Source organism: Branchiostoma lanceolatum, chromosome 9 (assembly GCF_035083965.1).
Source record: "Branchiostoma lanceolatum isolate klBraLanc5 chromosome 9, klBraLanc5.hap2, whole genome shotgun sequence".
NCBI classification, from domain to species: Eukaryota; Metazoa; Chordata; class Leptocardii; order Amphioxiformes; family Branchiostomatidae; genus Branchiostoma; species Branchiostoma lanceolatum.
The window spans coordinates 11,823,662-11,841,084 of record NC_089730.1 but is presented as its reverse complement, the minus strand read 5'-3'; the positions used below and the strand labels follow the sequence as shown (position 1 = coordinate 11,841,084).

Below are 17,423 nucleotides of genomic sequence, written 5' to 3'. Positions count from 1 at the left end.
AATGCCAGGAATCGAACCCGTGATCTCTCGGTTTTGCATCCGCTAGCCTATTCACTCGACCATTCGACGCCACCCACCTAACTGAAAGATGAAGTATAGCGTAATACATACATGTAGTTCATGAGTAACACCCCCCCCCCGCCCGCTAAAATCAATGCGCGCCACGCTGCGCGAGATGCCGTGCATCACTTAAGTTACATGCGAGTACATCAAGGGACGACTGATTGGATAAACCGCATTCTATATGCCTCATTTATGCTCAGCTCGTGACCTGTATTTCCAAAGAACATACCGCCGTGTCCTTAGGACAAAAGGTGAGATGATCAGCCCGATGTGACGTCATTTCCGGTACGTCGACAAGCTGCGTGGCACGTTATTGAACATCATCTAGCATTATTTCAACACATCATCGTGATGATGTTATTGGAAAGTATATTGTGTACTGTATATCAATTCAATTCCCCTGTGTGAGATAAGGTTTACAAAACGTTTCATGCTAGAATTGGGCCTTTGGATTTTAACGTCATTTCCGGTGACCTGAGCAGCATGACTCGGTGTGACCCAGTTAAAGTACACATGAGCAGGTACGTGCACGCTTTTACAGGAGATCATGATCCATTCAGACTCCTTCAAACCCTGTTGATCTATCGCACCGCCGTAATTAGCTGATACTGAGAAGAGCCAAGGTCGTACATCGTTAGCAGACGAGCCTGGCAGCTTTGAAGGTCAACCGCAGTCCGATCGGCGCTCGTGTGGTGACAGGTGCGTGGGTTGCTATCTGGATGGTGCTTGTCTCAAAGTCCAACCTTTTAAAGCTCAATTTACACCCGACCTTCCCACCAGGCTTTGCATGAGATTAGATGAGAAGTATTGGTGCGGTGGTAAAGTGAGCTATCGATGTACGCCAACTGAAGTAGAACCGCTGGAACGCTAGCTGAAGGGGACACGAGTAACTGTTTGTAACGTTGCGCGTATACGGCGATGGGTAGCTAACGGTACGCAGTGTATTTGTTTTATCGCGGTCTACTGATTTTTGCCACTGATCCTATCAGAGTAATGCCGTGTGTGTATGAAGTTGGGAATCATTAACAACCTATTATTTGCCCGTAGCTCGAGATTTTTGGCGCGCGCCTGGATCAAAGGTTCCTCTTGTGCTAGAAAACTGCAATGGGGAATAATAAGATTTGAAAAAACGGTTTTGTTGAATATAGCCAGCAATATATAGGTACTAGAAAATATTCGGGTTTCCCAGTACATGTAACGTTACATACTCCGTCGTGCCTTGAATTATGTAGTTAAACATCGACTCATAACTGTCTGACTTGTTGACTCTCTTCCACTGATGTTGATTCACAGTCAATTGTAGCATTCATATCATAGAACAGTGGAAAGAATGAAGGCTCGGCCCGTGCCGTGTGACCGTCTGTACCCGGTCGGGCTGCCGGCAGTGATAGCCGGCGTGGCGTCCGTCCTGCTGTCGCCTGGCGTGTGGGCCATGGACGTCCTCCTGTCGGCCTATCTTCTCACTACACCAGAACGACAGGTACTTTCCTTCAGGACCTATAACATCTTGAAACATCACCTTCGAACTAGCTTGTGTCGATTTAGTGACGTGTGCCGTCATCAAGGCATGATCGGGATAGCTATTTGCATTCATAACCCTATGTAAGTTTTGACAAATGAAGCAATAGCGCTAGCTTCAAAGAGGCTTTCATGTTCGTCGACAGGTATTGAAGTAAGAATCGGTATGAAAGATTGTTTACTGGCTAGAGATGTATAGACAACATGTGGTAAACAAGGCCGGTGTTGTTTTGATATCTGTTTCATTCCACCTTCAGGGTAGGACGGCATTGCTTCGCTTGTGGACATGTTTGAAAATTGGGGCTGTCTTGGCGATGTTCTTAGTCTGCACTCCTGTGTCTATAATTGGTGCCATCTTACGGATGATATCCGGACCGTTCAGACGCCCGTTTTTGTATCAGACCGTAAGCAGCTCTACAGATACGCGCACTGCAAATGAGACAGGTATTGACTGATTAACATGCTGAATCCTACACCTACGGTTATTCACACACACTGTGTACAAGCTAAGGAGCCTTATCGTTATCTAGATTACACATTGTGTTTTGTGATGTAAGATAGATTGATGTATGGTGTTGTCTTGTGCTGGATTTGTTAGTCACAATCAAAAAGTCCACATTTTTGGGAGAGCACTGGAAAATAAGGTGTTCATTTAAAAAGTAGAATCTACGCCTTGTTTTTAATCAACTAATTGTAAAGAATTGCAATTTCTATTATGAAAACACTTATTCTTGTTCAATATTGCTTACACCTGTCTCTCCATAGATCCAGCTGACTTCACTGTAGCGACAGCTAACGTTTGCCTGTTACCGGAATCTCTGTCACGGCTCAACAACCTGCGTCACACAGAATGGAGGGTTACAGAAGTGGGGAGGCGTGTTGTCGACTCACAGAAACAGCAGTCAGATAAACGTACCCTAGAAACGTCCAGTCACAGTCCAAATGAGGAGTTTCTGTCTTCGGTAGACTCCACTTTCCCGCCAAATGTAGACATCTTCTGTTTCCAGGAAGTGTTTTACTCCGACGCGTCAAGAAGGCTGACGAAGGAGCTGCTGAAATGTTACGGTCACGTGATCTCTGACGTCGGTATCTGCAGCTTTACTAACAAGTCAGTGATCAGTCAAGTTTGCTCAAACTTTCTATGTTTTCATTACAGTGAAATTGCCATGTTCAAAATGTGCATATTCTAGACTTTCTCTTCTAAAGTCTGGATTCTGAAATAAGAACATCTTAATTTTTTTTTTTTCTAGATATCACTTGAACATGGAAACAATAACATATACTATACGGATTACCTGCTGCAAAATGAGCTTCTTTATATTTTGTACATTATGATGTTGGCTTTAACATGCTATGTATCTCTTGTTTCATTATGAAGATGGGGTTTGAACTCAGGACTTCTAATTGCAAGCAAACATCCAATCCTGGCCGCAGATTTCAAACCGTTTAGAGTCAAAACCAAGCAAGACGTCGTCGTTGCTAAGGGACTACTTATGGTCAAGGTGTGCAAGATTCCATACTTGTCAATCATGTGTAGGTACATAGGCAGGCTCTAATCATGTGAAGGACGATAAAGAAGTCAATACTATGTAGATTTGACATAACATGTTTGCCAGACCTCACGCGTAAGTAACAATTCTTCTGACGTTCCCCTTTCCAAATTTCAATTCAGATACACCTTGGGACCAGAGATGGCCGTGACGTTGTGGGCTATGTTGCAACAACGCATCTTCAGGCGTATCAGGGTAGGAAAAAGTTTATTTTCATTTTACGTTGATGAATGTTAGACATCCAGGTAATAAGATAAACCAAAAATAGTTACTTTAGCAACTGGATAAAATTTTGAAACAGTCAGATCTCGAAGTTGATATTCCTTTTTTTTATTTATTTAATTTGTTTCTAGCCCTCTTATGAGGCTTTAGAAGTAAAGAAAATGAAACCAGGAAACTTCAATCTTAAGAATGTATGAAGATCATCATAAGAAAATGTTGAACTACACTACAGGGACGCAGCCTGTCCAGACAACTCAACTCACTCTGATGCAAACCTGGTTACAAGAGTTCCGCCTGTCGACGAAGACTGGGAACGAGACGGTCGCCATAGACGTGGTGTGTGGAGATTTTAACTTCGACAACATGTCACCAGGTGATTACAAACTTACTGTGAGCTAGCTGTGTCCCATAAAGAGATATGTTATGGCCGTATTTGCCTAGACGTAACGTTACATCGCTCAAAGCGTTGTTATTTTCTTATGTCAGGCTACAAGACATCCTGGACCCACCCCTTACTGGATGTGTACCAGGACGTATGCAGTCTTCGGAAAGGACGGGACAAGCCATGGACAATAGGTGAGCTGAGTATCTGATCTGCTAAGGAATCCCAGAGGCCGTGTGACTTTCATAACTGAGTGTTCCTTTCTAACGCCCTAAGATCTTTCAAACAGATATTTCATATATCTTGGTGTGGTTTTGTGTCGGTCTACCTGACGACATACTCGATTAACTCTTTCTCACGTGTCCGCTAATCTATATGTTAACCTCGCAATTAAGTTACGATTCACTCATGCTCACTTTAATGTCAGGTTCACCAAAGAGTTAGAAAATTCGGCTACCTTAGTGGGTGTAAAAAATCTTACTCTGCCACAAATTTCCATCCCCACTACCCCAGGTACAGAGATGCGCCAGGTTGTTCTGCACGAAGAGGCCATCTCCACGCCTGAGCGCATGGCGGCCACGCTGAGACAGCGGCACCTCCAGGGCCGCTACCTGTTAGACGCTACCGTCAAAAATCCGACAATGGGTACGACTTTCATTTGCTCAGATGGTATTTGTTATCTCAGATGTGAATGCTGTTCCCATTTCTTTTTGTGAGGTTCGTCGGCGTTGTTTTCGGGTGATCGCTTGTAGCTTAGTTGCAATCATTGTTAAAAGTGGGACACTTCATATTCCACTGCTTCCAAAAAAGAAGTCAAACCCAAAAAGCTTAGATTGTATTCTGTGATATACGTAGTTCCACTAGTCCCTATTATCAACTTGCACTATGCACTGTTTCCGTCATGTTGCGATTAGCCCTCGGGCAAGAACTTGCAAATAAAAATTCTATCATTCAAATGATTGAAGTTACCAATTAGATTAAGCAATGAAGCCTCATACTTCCTAGTTGGTCTAGGGCTCCTCATGTTTCTTCCCGTTGTGCTTACAGACATGGTGTGGGAGGAGGAAGAGGCAGTGAGACAGGACGAGGACGATGTGCCAGAGACGTCCGGAAGGGTGAGGGTGGACAAGGTGCTGTACAGGACGGACTCGCTAGGCGGCGAGTGCACAGTGGTGAGTATTGATCGAAATGTCGGAATGTCTTTTCAATTTTCCTGAATAACTGTATTAAGATCCAGACAACCATACTGATGTAGATATATTAAACTAAAATTGTACAGATTAAGTCTTTCCAGTCCTTCAGTAATTGACCTTAACGCTTGTACATGTTCTGTTGTAGACCCCAGTGCGATACCGCTCGGTGACGCACTTCGCAGGGCTGACGGACCACGTCTCCGTCTGTCTCACGTTTAGGATGGGACGGAAGTGACGCGACGTCAAAGCCATACAGGATCTATTTACCGAGTAGTACATGCAATCAACAAAATGAACCAGACTAGTAGTATTTTAAATTTATCATGTCCATATTGCTTTATCGGGAAGGCAGGACAAATACCACAGAGTGAAAATGCTGTACGTGTTCTAGCATCATCACTTCAATGAGTAACGCAATTTCGTAGAGACAGAATATTAGCATAGTTTTAGCATACTCTGATATGCGCTACATACATACGCATGCGTGTAGAATCTATAACAAATGTCAATCTTGGTTCAAAGATAAAATAGAGAACGCACAAACAAGATAAAAGCATATGTGTGAGATGCAATCCTTTCCGATTCTTGACTTGCGTGACTTCTCGAAGGACGACCCAGTAAAAACAGAAGCTGATCGACCTCCAGCCTAGATGTGTACACATCATTAGTGTGTTGACAATGTTTACAAAATGTCAGTCTGTTTTCTGAGTTGATAACTAATTTCATTTTACGTCGAGTTATGTATTTTATTTTACACAACGCACCAATAAAACAGATCTAGAACCATATGGTTGTGTAGTTACAAATCCTTCCAATTTCCCTGATCAACGTGTCAAGGGATTTGTCTTTACAATAAAAGACGACTGTCAATCCTCATGATAGGTGTATATGTATCATTAATGGGTACCCTCTGGCCGCGGGGGGGGGGGTACAATCGTGGTGGGAACAAAAGCGAACACAGGGAGTCAGGTACCGGCCGAACCTCAATGTCACCACAGTCAATAACAACAGCCCACAATATTTGCAGTCCCCGTGGCGTACCTTGTGCGGATGTCATGATCGAACAATGCGGCACCGTCTGTGTGTAGACAGGTTGACATTCAACAGAAAGGCCTCTCCAGGGAGAGCCCGTACAAAGGATTAGTGGTTTGTGTTTGTCTTCAATGCATTGATTTTTCTGAAGCCGGGATAGATCTTTTGATAATGCGTAGAGGACTGCAGCCAAATAAGTCTCCAACATTAGCTGAGAAACTACATGTAGCTAGTGCATTGAAAATACACGTTTGTGCTCCAATGTGAAATCTACAAGATATGATGGCAAAAGGTATTGTGCTAAAGCGTTGGCAGAGATATCTTACTGAAACTGTGGAGAACGTACTATCATGTTAAGTCTAAAAGCATACCATAAGATTATGTTTTTAGTAAAGTCATCACCAAACAGTACAATAATATGCGAACAGCAATAATATCGAAAGACAGAAGTAGCACAAAATCGCACTTTCACCTTTTCAATGTAGAATTGTTTGATCAAAGCGTCCTTCCGTAAACCTCAGGTACCAGTTAATGATTCGCCCCGACATGAAAGTGCTTCATCATCTATACTAGCGTGTCCCTGTTGACATTCACGACGATTAGGAAGATCTGTTTATGCTCCCGCGTGGCTTTTTAAAATCGCTCTATCTATGATCGTAAAAACATAACCACAGAACATGGCTATATGAATGAATGATGCGACTTCTGCGCCGGAGGTCGCCTTTTCTATTTTGTTTTTGCTGAGGAAACACTTCAGGGGGTGGAGTGTGTACACCTGGAAAACAGCGGGAACGTCTGGCGAGACGTCGCCATGGCGACAACATGACCTTTTGTCAGACAACAGAATAGAAAACGATCTCTCACGTCTCGGGACGTACCATATACGTGTGCGTCACACTAGAGGAGGATACAGTTGGGAAGGTGGCATGTCTTGATACAATGACTCAAGGAGGTACTCTTGACCTTCAAAAACCATCTCCGAATCGCCCCACAGCATCATGAGTACGGTGGCGCCAGGTAAGGATGTTTTCGTACACATTTGTTTTACAGTGACGGCAGCTGGGTAGTCACAGTAGCGACCCAGAGGCGTAACACCATAGCGACACGCAATTTGCTACCTTTATCAACGACTTTACGCCGTTGCCTCTGAAGATCTCAATCCGATTTCACTTTAAAGTCTTTTTCTGAGATATGATGGAGAAATTACAAAGTCCTAAACATGTACTATGTGAATGTGCATGCCTTTTGTTGTAGTTACAACCCTACATCCACACCGTCATAAGCTTCAACTAATGAATATCCATGTTTCTGGCAATAGAGCCTCTCGGTAGTGTATTTCAATTAACTGTGGCCATTTGCACCGATGTAAGTGACGGCAGCTTTTGGGTTGCATTCTATTGGAACATCCTACCTCAATAGAGTACCTTAAGCCCCACTTTGCGAGAGTACGGTGTTATCACTGCAAGGTCATACGGAGATAGGATTAGGTATTCTAAACACACAAACCGACACTTAGATCCTCCATTACACAGTCGTTGGGTGGAACAGATGACGTCATCTTTTCACTCCACGACAATCAACAGATTCGGAATAAAAACAATTATTTTTTTCTGATTTAAAGGTTCTGCTGTGACACAGACCAACATGCTTTAAAGAAAAAACATCCCAAATATGTCCACCTGTTAGACATGAATATCAATACTCCGATACGACGAGCACAATACCGATCAGAACTTTTAGTTCAGCCGGCTCTTGATGAGTTGCATGTATTTTCTGCTCTATCAAACGACTTGACAAAAGTTGGACGATGCATCTGACAAGATATCACTACAGACGATTGGCCAAAATAATAAAAGGGGAGATCCAGACATATATAGTTACCACAACACGTCTCGGTATCACCAAAATCGTTCCCCATTCTGACGGTCCACAATAATGGGTGTTTGCTCAGCAAACGGACTTAGGCAAATATTCTTCTTTCTTCTGGTCTAATTTGATGGAATGATCTGTGACCTTTAGGAGAAAGACAAACAACTGTTTCTGTTTGTGTTGGTAACATTTGTCTGGCAGACGGAATCACTTCACCATTGTGCGGTGATAGATCGATATCCAGTCTGTACAGCCCGCATATAGGGGTGACTAGCAGGTTAGAGCTCATAAAGCCATCAATTTGAATCAGCTAGCGGGAAAATGATCACCCATAACGTCACCGAATAAAAACCTTGATGATGCTATAGTATAATACTTCCGACTCGTATCGAGCTGTAAAAACTACCCAAATGAAACATTTTCATGTGAAACAACTTGAAATAGGGGGCAGCCATATTTTCCGACATCCGTCTGTTCCTACGCTCCTATTTCCCGACGCCTCTACGTTCGACACCCCTGGGTTAGGATAAGGGCTAGGGGGTGTCGGAACATAGGGGTGTAACCATCAAAGAAATGACACGCAATTTTCCCGTTTGCTTACTTGTCCAGTGACAAATGTGACCAGTGCAGTAGTAGTGCCGTGGATCCAGACGGTTCCGGCTGTGTTCACCATACTGGGCTGTATCTTCCTGTTCGCCACCATCCTCATCTGTCTGAACCTGACGTTCTGCAAGGCATGGTGGGAACGATCATGCAGCTGCTGTGGAAGAACGGGGTAAGCGGACTTCAAACTACTAGTACTAAGAATCAAAAGAGTACAGTACTAATAATTCGCAAGAAATAAAGAGCACGCTTCGTGGAGTGCAAACACACGTAATATCTTATTCTCCCTCTATGAATCAACAGTGAAGATGTTTCCATACTAACATAACGTTAAATTGTTTGTACTAAAATAAGTTGGACATTTAATTTATTACATTCTATCACATGTACTTCAAATCACCGTAACGTATCTTTTTGACAGATTTGAGAAAGTTGTGGACGAAGATGATGTTGAGGCTACACTGTGGCTCCCTGATGGTGACGTCACTAGGACACAAAACAAAAGGTCGACAGGTAAAACGCTTCTCTGTGTTGTTTGTAAACGCTGTATGTTGAATCACGAATTTAGAATGTTACCTGATGTTTACCTTTGCTTTGTGGTTTCATTTTGCTATGCGGTGGATGACAAAGACTGATGTATCATAATATATCCTCTCATGGAATTCTTGGAAGGGCCGATACCAGATGTTCATTGTAAAACATTTATCATCATCAGTAATTCAGGATTGCAAGCCAACGATGTTTGACAAAGTGCATCACTATAACGTTTTCCTTCCCACTGTGACTAGATATCTACAAGGTTCGGTTAGTTGACGAGGCGTGGCAAGATGGCGGACACTCGTCCCGTCTGGACGGCCATGGCGGCCACACGGAGGAGGAACTGCGTGGTCTGGTCATGTCAGCTTGTGTGAAGGTGTGTACATGTCTAAGAACTACAGAAAGTTGTATATTTCGATCACAGCAGTAGTTATCTCTGGTATCATCGACATCTTAACGATACGATACATTTAACGTGGCTCATGATATCAAAGTAAGTGAATCGTAACTTCTAGTCGTTCCTGTTGTGTTTTCTGATTCAGTTGTGTCCTATCACGAAACACGTAGTGTTTTTTCAAGGTTTTGATATAAAACGGTATTGTTTGATGTTTGCTTTTCCATCTACAACCATACATATCCTGCGATGACGTAGTAATTTCAGCTTATATTCCCACCCATGTTCCCTGACAGGGCTCCAGGTTCAGCTTACGGTCAGAACTGAGACATGATGACGTCAGTCGTCCCGGCAGCCGTGCTGACGTCAGAGCCAATAGCACCGAACTGATAGACCTGGAGGAGGAAGGTACATCATACATCTCTTAGACAAACCTTGGGCATGTCAGTGATGTAGGATTTATCATATCTGTACAAATACTGCGTACACTATTTGATAGAATAAGGTGACTGAACACGGGCCAGTTTAATCACTGTACAGATGAACTGTTATCAAATTAAAGATACCACAAGATGTTGATCTTCGAAAGTCACTGTTAGCGGTTGACTGGACACTTAGTGCGTATATGCTTAATTGCTAAATGAATGAGGAAAACGGTTTGAAACAAGATAAGCATATTGTGCAGTGAATGTGTTCCTCTTGATGATTCCATTCACTTGTTTGTACTTGCAGACACAGTTGGACCGATTCGCCCGGACACAGCCGGCTCCTTAAAACCTGGGACGACTGATTCTTTGAGACCAGGGTCAGCTGGTTCAACAAGACCGGGCACAGCTGGTTCACTAAGACTGGATACGGCTGGTTCACTAAGACCGGATACGGCTGGTTCACTAAGACCGGATACGGCTGGTTCAATGAGACCAGATACGGCTGGCTCTTTAAGACCAGGTACAGCTGGTTCGCTCAGACCAGGCACAGGCAACTCGCTCCGGTCCGACACCGGCCGGTCCAGCGCCAGACTGCGGCGGCCCGTGAGCGCGGGGTCCGAGGGCAGGCCGGAGACGGCCGAGGAGCGGTGGGGCAGGAAGCCGGAGGGGCTCATCGAGGAGGAGGAGAGGCAGAAACTGCTCGCCACTCTGCCATTGGTGAGAAATCCTTAGTCCACTATTACATATTGAAACAGGAAGGCACAACCGCACACTTCTAGAACATAGACTTTGCCAATATTGTAATTTAAATCAAATAGAAGATGAGCGGCACTTCATTTTAGATTGTAAACTTTACGATATAGAAAGAGATGTTCTTTTCAAATGTGTTCAAATGAAAAATTCCCATACTTTGAACATTTAAACGCAACGGATAAATTCATATTTTTGTTGCGTCTAGACAAACCTTGTATAAGAAACATGATCTGTTCATATATCTACACATGTACAAAGAAGCGAGAAGAAGTTGACTCTACTGGATTAGCTTAGCCTATCACTTTCGTCTACCATGTATGTTTTCTCAATGTACAGTATATATTTCACTGTATATGTCACTTACATGTTAGTTAGGTTTATGTTAAACGACCTGTATCTAGCCCCTCGGGGCACGAACATACAATAAAGGTCTTCTTCATTCATTCATTCAATAAATTAAATGTAGACCATAAACAAGGTCTGACATAAAGACAAAGGCCGCTCTCTTTGTGATTAGGCCATGTTGATTCGATTATATGGCTGACATTCTCTGGGAAGCCCAAAACTGATGCGGGCGTGCGAATAAAAAAAGTAAAAAAAAAAAGTTTCCTTCATTATGAAATCTACGTGGTCAGGAAGGTTGAACAAATGACTAAACACACAGAGAAATTATACCAAATGATGGATTCATTTTTGGTCTTTCACGTCCTCTTTGAGCATTCTAGACATTAGTATCTGTTTTCCGAAATATCGTTTTGCAATTTACGGCATGTATTTGACCATTTTGTAGCTGCTTTTCACGATATACAGTATGGTAGAAAACCTTTTTTCTTTGGAAATGGACGCAAATCGATGCGCGCGCGGATGTCATCCATAGAATCAAATCAACATGGCCTAATCGTGAAGACAGTCACCAGGTCAAAGGATAACAGTTACTGGCCTTATGGGCCATGAAGAGATAATCTAAACGACAATAGACATGACAGGTGGACAGTATTTCCTAGAATCCAAGTTATTTCCTACCAATTATTCATCCAGTAGATGCATTATCATACTTCATAGATGACGCCTTCTTTCATCCCCCAGCGTCAGCGCGAAGAACTGCAGCACGTGACGTCACTGGTGGAGGTCCGGGCTCGGGTGGAGCGGTGGAAGAACAAGAACAGGATGAAACGTCGACAACACAGGGTACGTGGTGACAGAGTCCGGGACGTTATTATAGTCTCTGTGTGTCGTCCAAGTCAATTCGATAGATTTTCCACTCATAATTACGGTCAACATGCTTGACCATAAACTTAAAAAACGTCGCCAACACAGGGTATACGTTGTTATAGAGTCCGGGACGTCATCATAGTCTCTGTGTGTCGTCCAAGTCAAGTCAATAGATTTCCCATACATAATTCTGATCCACACCTGACATTAAACTTCAAGAACACCATAAAGATATCCGTACTCGTATAAAAGTCTCGTTCCTCCGGTTGCTAGGTGGAGCCGGGTTTGCCGTCCGTAGAGACCATGTCTACGTCATCGGACACCCTCAGCTCGGGATCAGGTCAGTTGTTATTTTCTGACGTCACCCGACATGGGGTATTTTTCGTCAGTTCCAAGCAGATGTATGTGCGCACATGCGTGGAGGCTTCATGCTGATTCCATACAACCTTTTGGTTGTTTCGTACGCCTTTTAACATGTTCTTTTACTGAACCCCGCATAAACTGGAAAACTCACAAGTCAAGTGAAAAGGCGTACATCAACAGCTGGAAGCTATACATCTGCTTGGAGATAATGTCTGTGGTGTTGGTTTCGTCCCTGTTGTTCACGATCAGGTAATATAGAGTTGTATACTGTCTAAACCTCCTTACCTGAAGGCCTTTATCCGCTCACGCAGCCAGCCTTTATCTGCGCTCTGTCCACAACCAGTGGGCACAAAACAGCTTAAATCTCTGGAGTACAGCGTGGAACTCTCCCATACAGCCCACCAGGCTACAGAACGCCAGACCGACCATCGTACACGGCACAGCGCAAACCGCGCGGACAGGTGACGCTGTCAGATCTAGAGATTTGGTGTCGTGAATGTCACTGACAAATACGTCTACTAAGCAGTACAGCTTGTATCAAACTGGTGACTGAATACAACAGTGCCATTTCTATTCACAGGACCGGCACAAATATTTCTAAGCAGCACCTACATGTTTATCTAACAGGTGATGTCATTTCTGTTTCATTTCCGTCACCAGGACGTGCGCCTGCAGCAAAGTCAACGTCACTCATCCGGATTTTCATCCCTCAAACTGGCGCTGTCATTTCCGTTTCCTTCATCTTTATCATGCACTAAATGCACAATTCTAAACAGCACAATTCCTGTAGTCTGACAGTCTCTCTTGTACTGTAGGCTCGGCTCGGTCAGAGATGCAACATCGCGGCTTTAATCGTATAAACAACACCCGATCTGGCTTAGGCTGTAGCATGGAACGGGTACAGCATGATGTGATACATGTTCCTAACCATTCTATCCTCATCATTTCGGGCGAGGGCACTGATATTGATAATACATCGCACTGTGACTGGGTCATTTCGAATGCGTAGCACTTCGTCTCTACAACCCCTGGCAAGTTGATTTGTTTGCTAACTGAATGCTGATTTTCCGTCGCATCACAGGAGAGGACCATTTACATAGCGTGCGGGAACAGTGGGTGGGGTCTCGTCACCTTCTGTCCAGCACCACGCTGGGGACCACAGACTCACCAACACTTACGTCGGGGTAAGTTTACATATGGACATGATAAGGTTATGTACATTCAGAGAAAGCTAAAGCCCCCCTCTCACTGGACCTACGTCACACTGGCGGCGTCGCTGCGTCCTAAACTGGTTTTGTGTTACCCTTGACTTTATAATGGGAATATCATTCAAAACGTACAGGTATAACTATAAAGACAACAAGACGCACAAAATTAAAAAAGATTCGTTTTTTGTCGATAAAATGCGTTGAGCGCTCTGTCAATTCGATCGGCCGCGGCGACGCCGCCAGCGTGCCGTGGATCAAGTGAGAGGGGGGCTTAAAGGTGCCCTAAGCGATTTCAGGGGGTAAAACTTGAAATATTCTGGGAGAAAACAATTCTGTTTTGTGAAGTTGAAATTGACATTTGCTTCCCCATATTAGCACATCTGCATCATTATTTCAGACTTTGGGCGTTTAAAATAGCACAGAAGCAAGCCACAAAGGAGTATTTTATTTATTGGGTCCCCCCAAAAATCAGCCCAGAATCCAGCCGTAACCGTTTTCTGTCGACAATTTTCGATAACTTCCGGCCGCCTGACGTCACAATGCCCAAGGACATTGAGCCATGACCACGTGATTATTTCTTCGGATGCGCTCGGGACTTATCGGTCAGAATCGTACATGTTCGGAAGATTTGAAATGATGGCTGGCCTCCAAGTGCTCAGATTCCCACCACACAACGACATCACATTTTTGCTCCATGATGGTCGATATGTGATGGTATAGTGTTATCTAAACTTACTATGGATAGAAATCAGAAAAAAATTGATTTTGAATATATGACTTTCAGCGCCCTGATATTGCTTAGGTTGCCTTTAAGTAAACCACCAATGCACAAATTGAAGCGCTATCTTTGTTTAACATTCATATCAACAAATATGTATTTTTGAGGTGTTACACAACATGACCGTTTTCTTATCATTTAGTGCAGCGTAAAGACTGTCTATTCTCTATCCAAACCTATTAGGTCTACCTCAACATCAGCTCGGAGCGCACGGTCCATCGAAATCGAGCCAAGACAGCATGGTCAGTCGCTGGCTTCCTTCGTGCCAAAGAGTCCGCCAAAAACGTCAACATCTAATCATAACCGTCTAGAAATCATAAGCGAGGACGACAGTTTGGAGAGTCGAGTCGGTAGAGCGACAGACGCTTACATGAGACCTACGTATGGCCGCCGCTCTAAGCCAGTGTCTGCGCTCTCCATGTCGTCCTGGGGAGAATACCGCCAGTGGGCGGCGTCGGTGTCGTCTCGGCGCCCGGGAGCAGGCGCCTCGAGGCAGAGCAGGCTGACGGACGACACCGCGCTGCCTAGAAGCGGAGGGAGCCGCGGTTCCACCACGCCTACGGTCTACCGTTACTCCTTCCGCGGTAGCGACTTACTGACGCGACACACCAGCAAGGGGAGGACCGTCATCCCGTTCCCAGAGCAGCCTTTAACGGACCTTCCTGATCTCCTTCCCGGGAGCGTCTCAACAACGGCGGCAAAAGACACATTCGGGTGGGTTAATGACATCCCTATTCCTACAGACTCCGTTTCGCCACCTGTCCCGAGGGGACGTGGTACTGTGGATATTGAGACCTCGTCGCACGGCAGCAGGGGCACAACACAGTCTAGGGCGAGGGCTCCGCCACCTGACGGGTCTACTCTGAATTACACGCCGGCCTCTGACTTTCGCCACTCTGGACAGTCTTGAGAGATTTTCTGTGTTTAATATTAGAGATCATGCATTCGGAGTCTGAATTGTGCAACTGGTTTAACTGCCATGATTAGGCGCAACACACCGGCTTTGAAGACACGCGGTGGCGCCTGGTTATACCACATTGAAGGACTTGTCATACCTATAAGCTAATTCATTCACATCTAACTCCAAATACTGTTAAAGCTATCTAATGCAGAGCATTTTACTATTGTACATCAATTTGTGTGGATATCGACGATGTTGACTTCTACAAAGGAAAATGTTGCAACTTTCAGTTGGTTCTGAGTTGAATCCTAGAGAAGCTTATCAAAGTTTATTAACGGTCCTGCATTCATGGAAAGTAGGAAGAAGTATGAAGTGATTTCCTAGAAAACTCTACGATGAATAAAACAACAACGAGTGTTGAAGCACCTGATTCTCTCATTATAGTACATGTACCCTGTATTGGCGCTTTGAGCAAGAGGCTAAATAAACATGTAGTTTAGGATTTTGTAGGGTATATCGTCCCAACATATAAAATATAAAAATATGCAATGTGTTGGGCTTCAAGCCCGTGAACACATACTCAAACAGGTCAAGAAGTGTTCCCGTACATTTAGAAAACATTCAAAAGCACGAATGGGCATGAACATGTACAGGATTGGGGTTTAGGCGTCACGCGAGAAAGAAAGTATGTAATCCCTTGGCCGCTCTTCGATGTGCCACCTACATTGTGTATCAACATACACATCACTAATTGTATGTGATGAGTAGGCTAAAAATATATGCGGACATCATCTGTTTTCCTGTAACATCTGCTTATATGGGACAAGGAACTGTCAGAGAAGCCCGGCCGTCACTCAGAATACATGACGCTCTTTCACGCTAACATCTGTTTGGATGTTACATACTATGTTGTCTTGTTATTTCAGAAAACGGTGTGGCAGACTAACTTCTATATGTGTCCTTTCAGGAGATAACTTACATAAAGTACAGTTTCAGAAGATGACGTAACAAAAGTTACCTTTTTGGAACTGTCGAAAACTGATGCGTGCGGATGTCATCCATAAAATCAAGTCAGTGTTGACCAAGTAAATCGCCTGGCTTTCAATGAATAAGTTGGTGCCACACCATCTGTTCATTCCCAGATTTTAAGAAATAATGCTGAACTAGGATATCAACATAAAAACAGCTTCAGAGAGTGAACACGGCCTAAGACAAGCTAAGGTTTTCCTCAGCTGTTTCCATCTTGACCTGACCAAGGAGGTTTAATCAAACCTGATTAAACCTCCTTGACCTGACTAAAGCAATACTTGATTTTTACTGTAAAGTGTTAAAGGAAATTAATCGGTATGGACTCTATACACGAAGGACTTATGCTGAAGTCTACACGTTGTTGTGAATTCAGCTGACAATCACGTAACCATTCATTGTTAGTTGTTGATCCTTCTTTTCCATACTAGATGTAGTGCAATATATAGTTGCACCAATTATGTTATTGCACTTAGTAGTATAGTACCAATACAACAAAGTAAAATGATGAAGAGACATACTTTGGAATACATTTTTTTCATTCCCACACAAAACTTTATAGATGAGGATTCTTACACACACATACATCAGTAAAAAATACTGTCTATAAGACCTTATAATGACCTGTATTGTACATTTCTGCTCCCATTGGGCTAACAGGTCACAAAGACATGTTTAGTAACAAATATATACAAGTGAAGTACAATAAAAATATAAATTTGGCTTCTTCTCACTTCTTAGCAATAAAAGACATGTTTGAGGATACAGGTTCAGCTATAATTGGTTGATCAAAACACATCACTATAAATAACATTTTCATTACTATCTTAGAAGCTACAATCCACAATGAAATGTACTTCATTTATAGCATAGTTTTGGACCGATATACATACATGTGATGCTTTATATTTCCATGGGAATCAACAAAACTCCAGGTTTCCTTCTTTTCTCTGTTATTCTTGTATGAATTCTATTGTTTCAAAATACCATTGAACATACTGTAACTCAATTTGATGTCTTCAAATATACAAAACTCATCTCTAATCTTAGCAGCACTTGCATCACTAATCTAACAAACATTTCATCCAGAGACAAACTCACACCCTAGCTTTCAACTTAACTGTACAGACAATGCTCATTCTACGTACTTAGTAGATTAAAGATAAAATTTGAAACATATCCCATCTATGTAACCTGGCAGCATCCTCGTTCACCAGGACCCTTCCGCTCCACGTTACATCGCTCGCAGAAAGGGCCCTGGTAACACGGGATGGCATCCATGGTTATTGCAGGTCGACGAGACTTGCTGATGAATAATTAATGAGCTAACCCTTATTTGGGGCAAACGGCAGTTGCAGCTCATGAATAGTTAATGAGCTAACCCTTATTTG

General features: G+C 43.4%; 3 protein-coding genes across 4 annotated transcripts; all 3 read left to right on the top strand.

Annotated features, from left to right (window-relative positions):
• The first annotated feature begins 143 nt into the window (after positions 1-143).
• On the top strand, positions 144-3,621 carry LOC136442606 (sphingomyelin phosphodiesterase 5-like). The gene is made up of 6 exons (XM_066439550.1): positions 144-995; positions 1,357-1,543; positions 1,839-2,025; positions 2,347-2,689; positions 2,960-3,083; positions 3,586-3,621. Exons 2-6 carry the CDS (start codon positions 1,394-1,396, stop codon positions 3,619-3,621), a joined length of 840 nt encoding a protein of 279 aa, XP_066295647.1. The 5' UTR covers positions 144-995; positions 1,357-1,393.
• Positions 3,590-4,966, top strand: LOC136442438 (sphingomyelin phosphodiesterase 5-like). Its single transcript, XM_066439299.1, has 4 exons — positions 3,590-3,726; positions 3,840-3,929; positions 4,249-4,380; positions 4,783-4,966. The coding sequence occupies exons 1-4, from the start codon at positions 3,621-3,623 to the stop codon at positions 4,950-4,952; spliced, it is 498 nt and encodes a 165-aa protein (XP_066295396.1). The 5' UTR covers positions 3,590-3,620; the 3' UTR covers positions 4,953-4,966.
• Positions 4,967-6,586: 1,620 nt separating this feature from the next.
• On the top strand, positions 6,587-15,409 carry LOC136442346 (uncharacterized). Of its 2 annotated transcripts, XM_066439146.1 has the most exons (10): positions 6,589-6,977; positions 8,439-8,604; positions 8,854-8,945; positions 9,221-9,345; positions 9,660-9,771; positions 10,096-10,508; positions 11,631-11,732; positions 12,030-12,096; positions 13,201-13,303; positions 14,289-15,409. In XM_066439146.1, exons 1-10 carry the CDS (start codon positions 6,959-6,961, stop codon positions 15,013-15,015), a joined length of 1,926 nt encoding a protein of 641 aa, XP_066295243.1. In that variant the 5' UTR covers positions 6,589-6,958; the 3' UTR covers positions 15,016-15,409. The 2 variants fall into 2 exon arrangements, with proteins under 2 accessions (XP_066295244.1, XP_066295243.1); XM_066439147.1 differs by lacking the exons at positions 13,201-13,303; positions 14,289-15,409 and adding an exon at positions 12,431-13,008 and having other exon boundaries at positions 6,587-6,977.
• Positions 15,410-17,423: the final 2,014 nt, after the last annotated feature.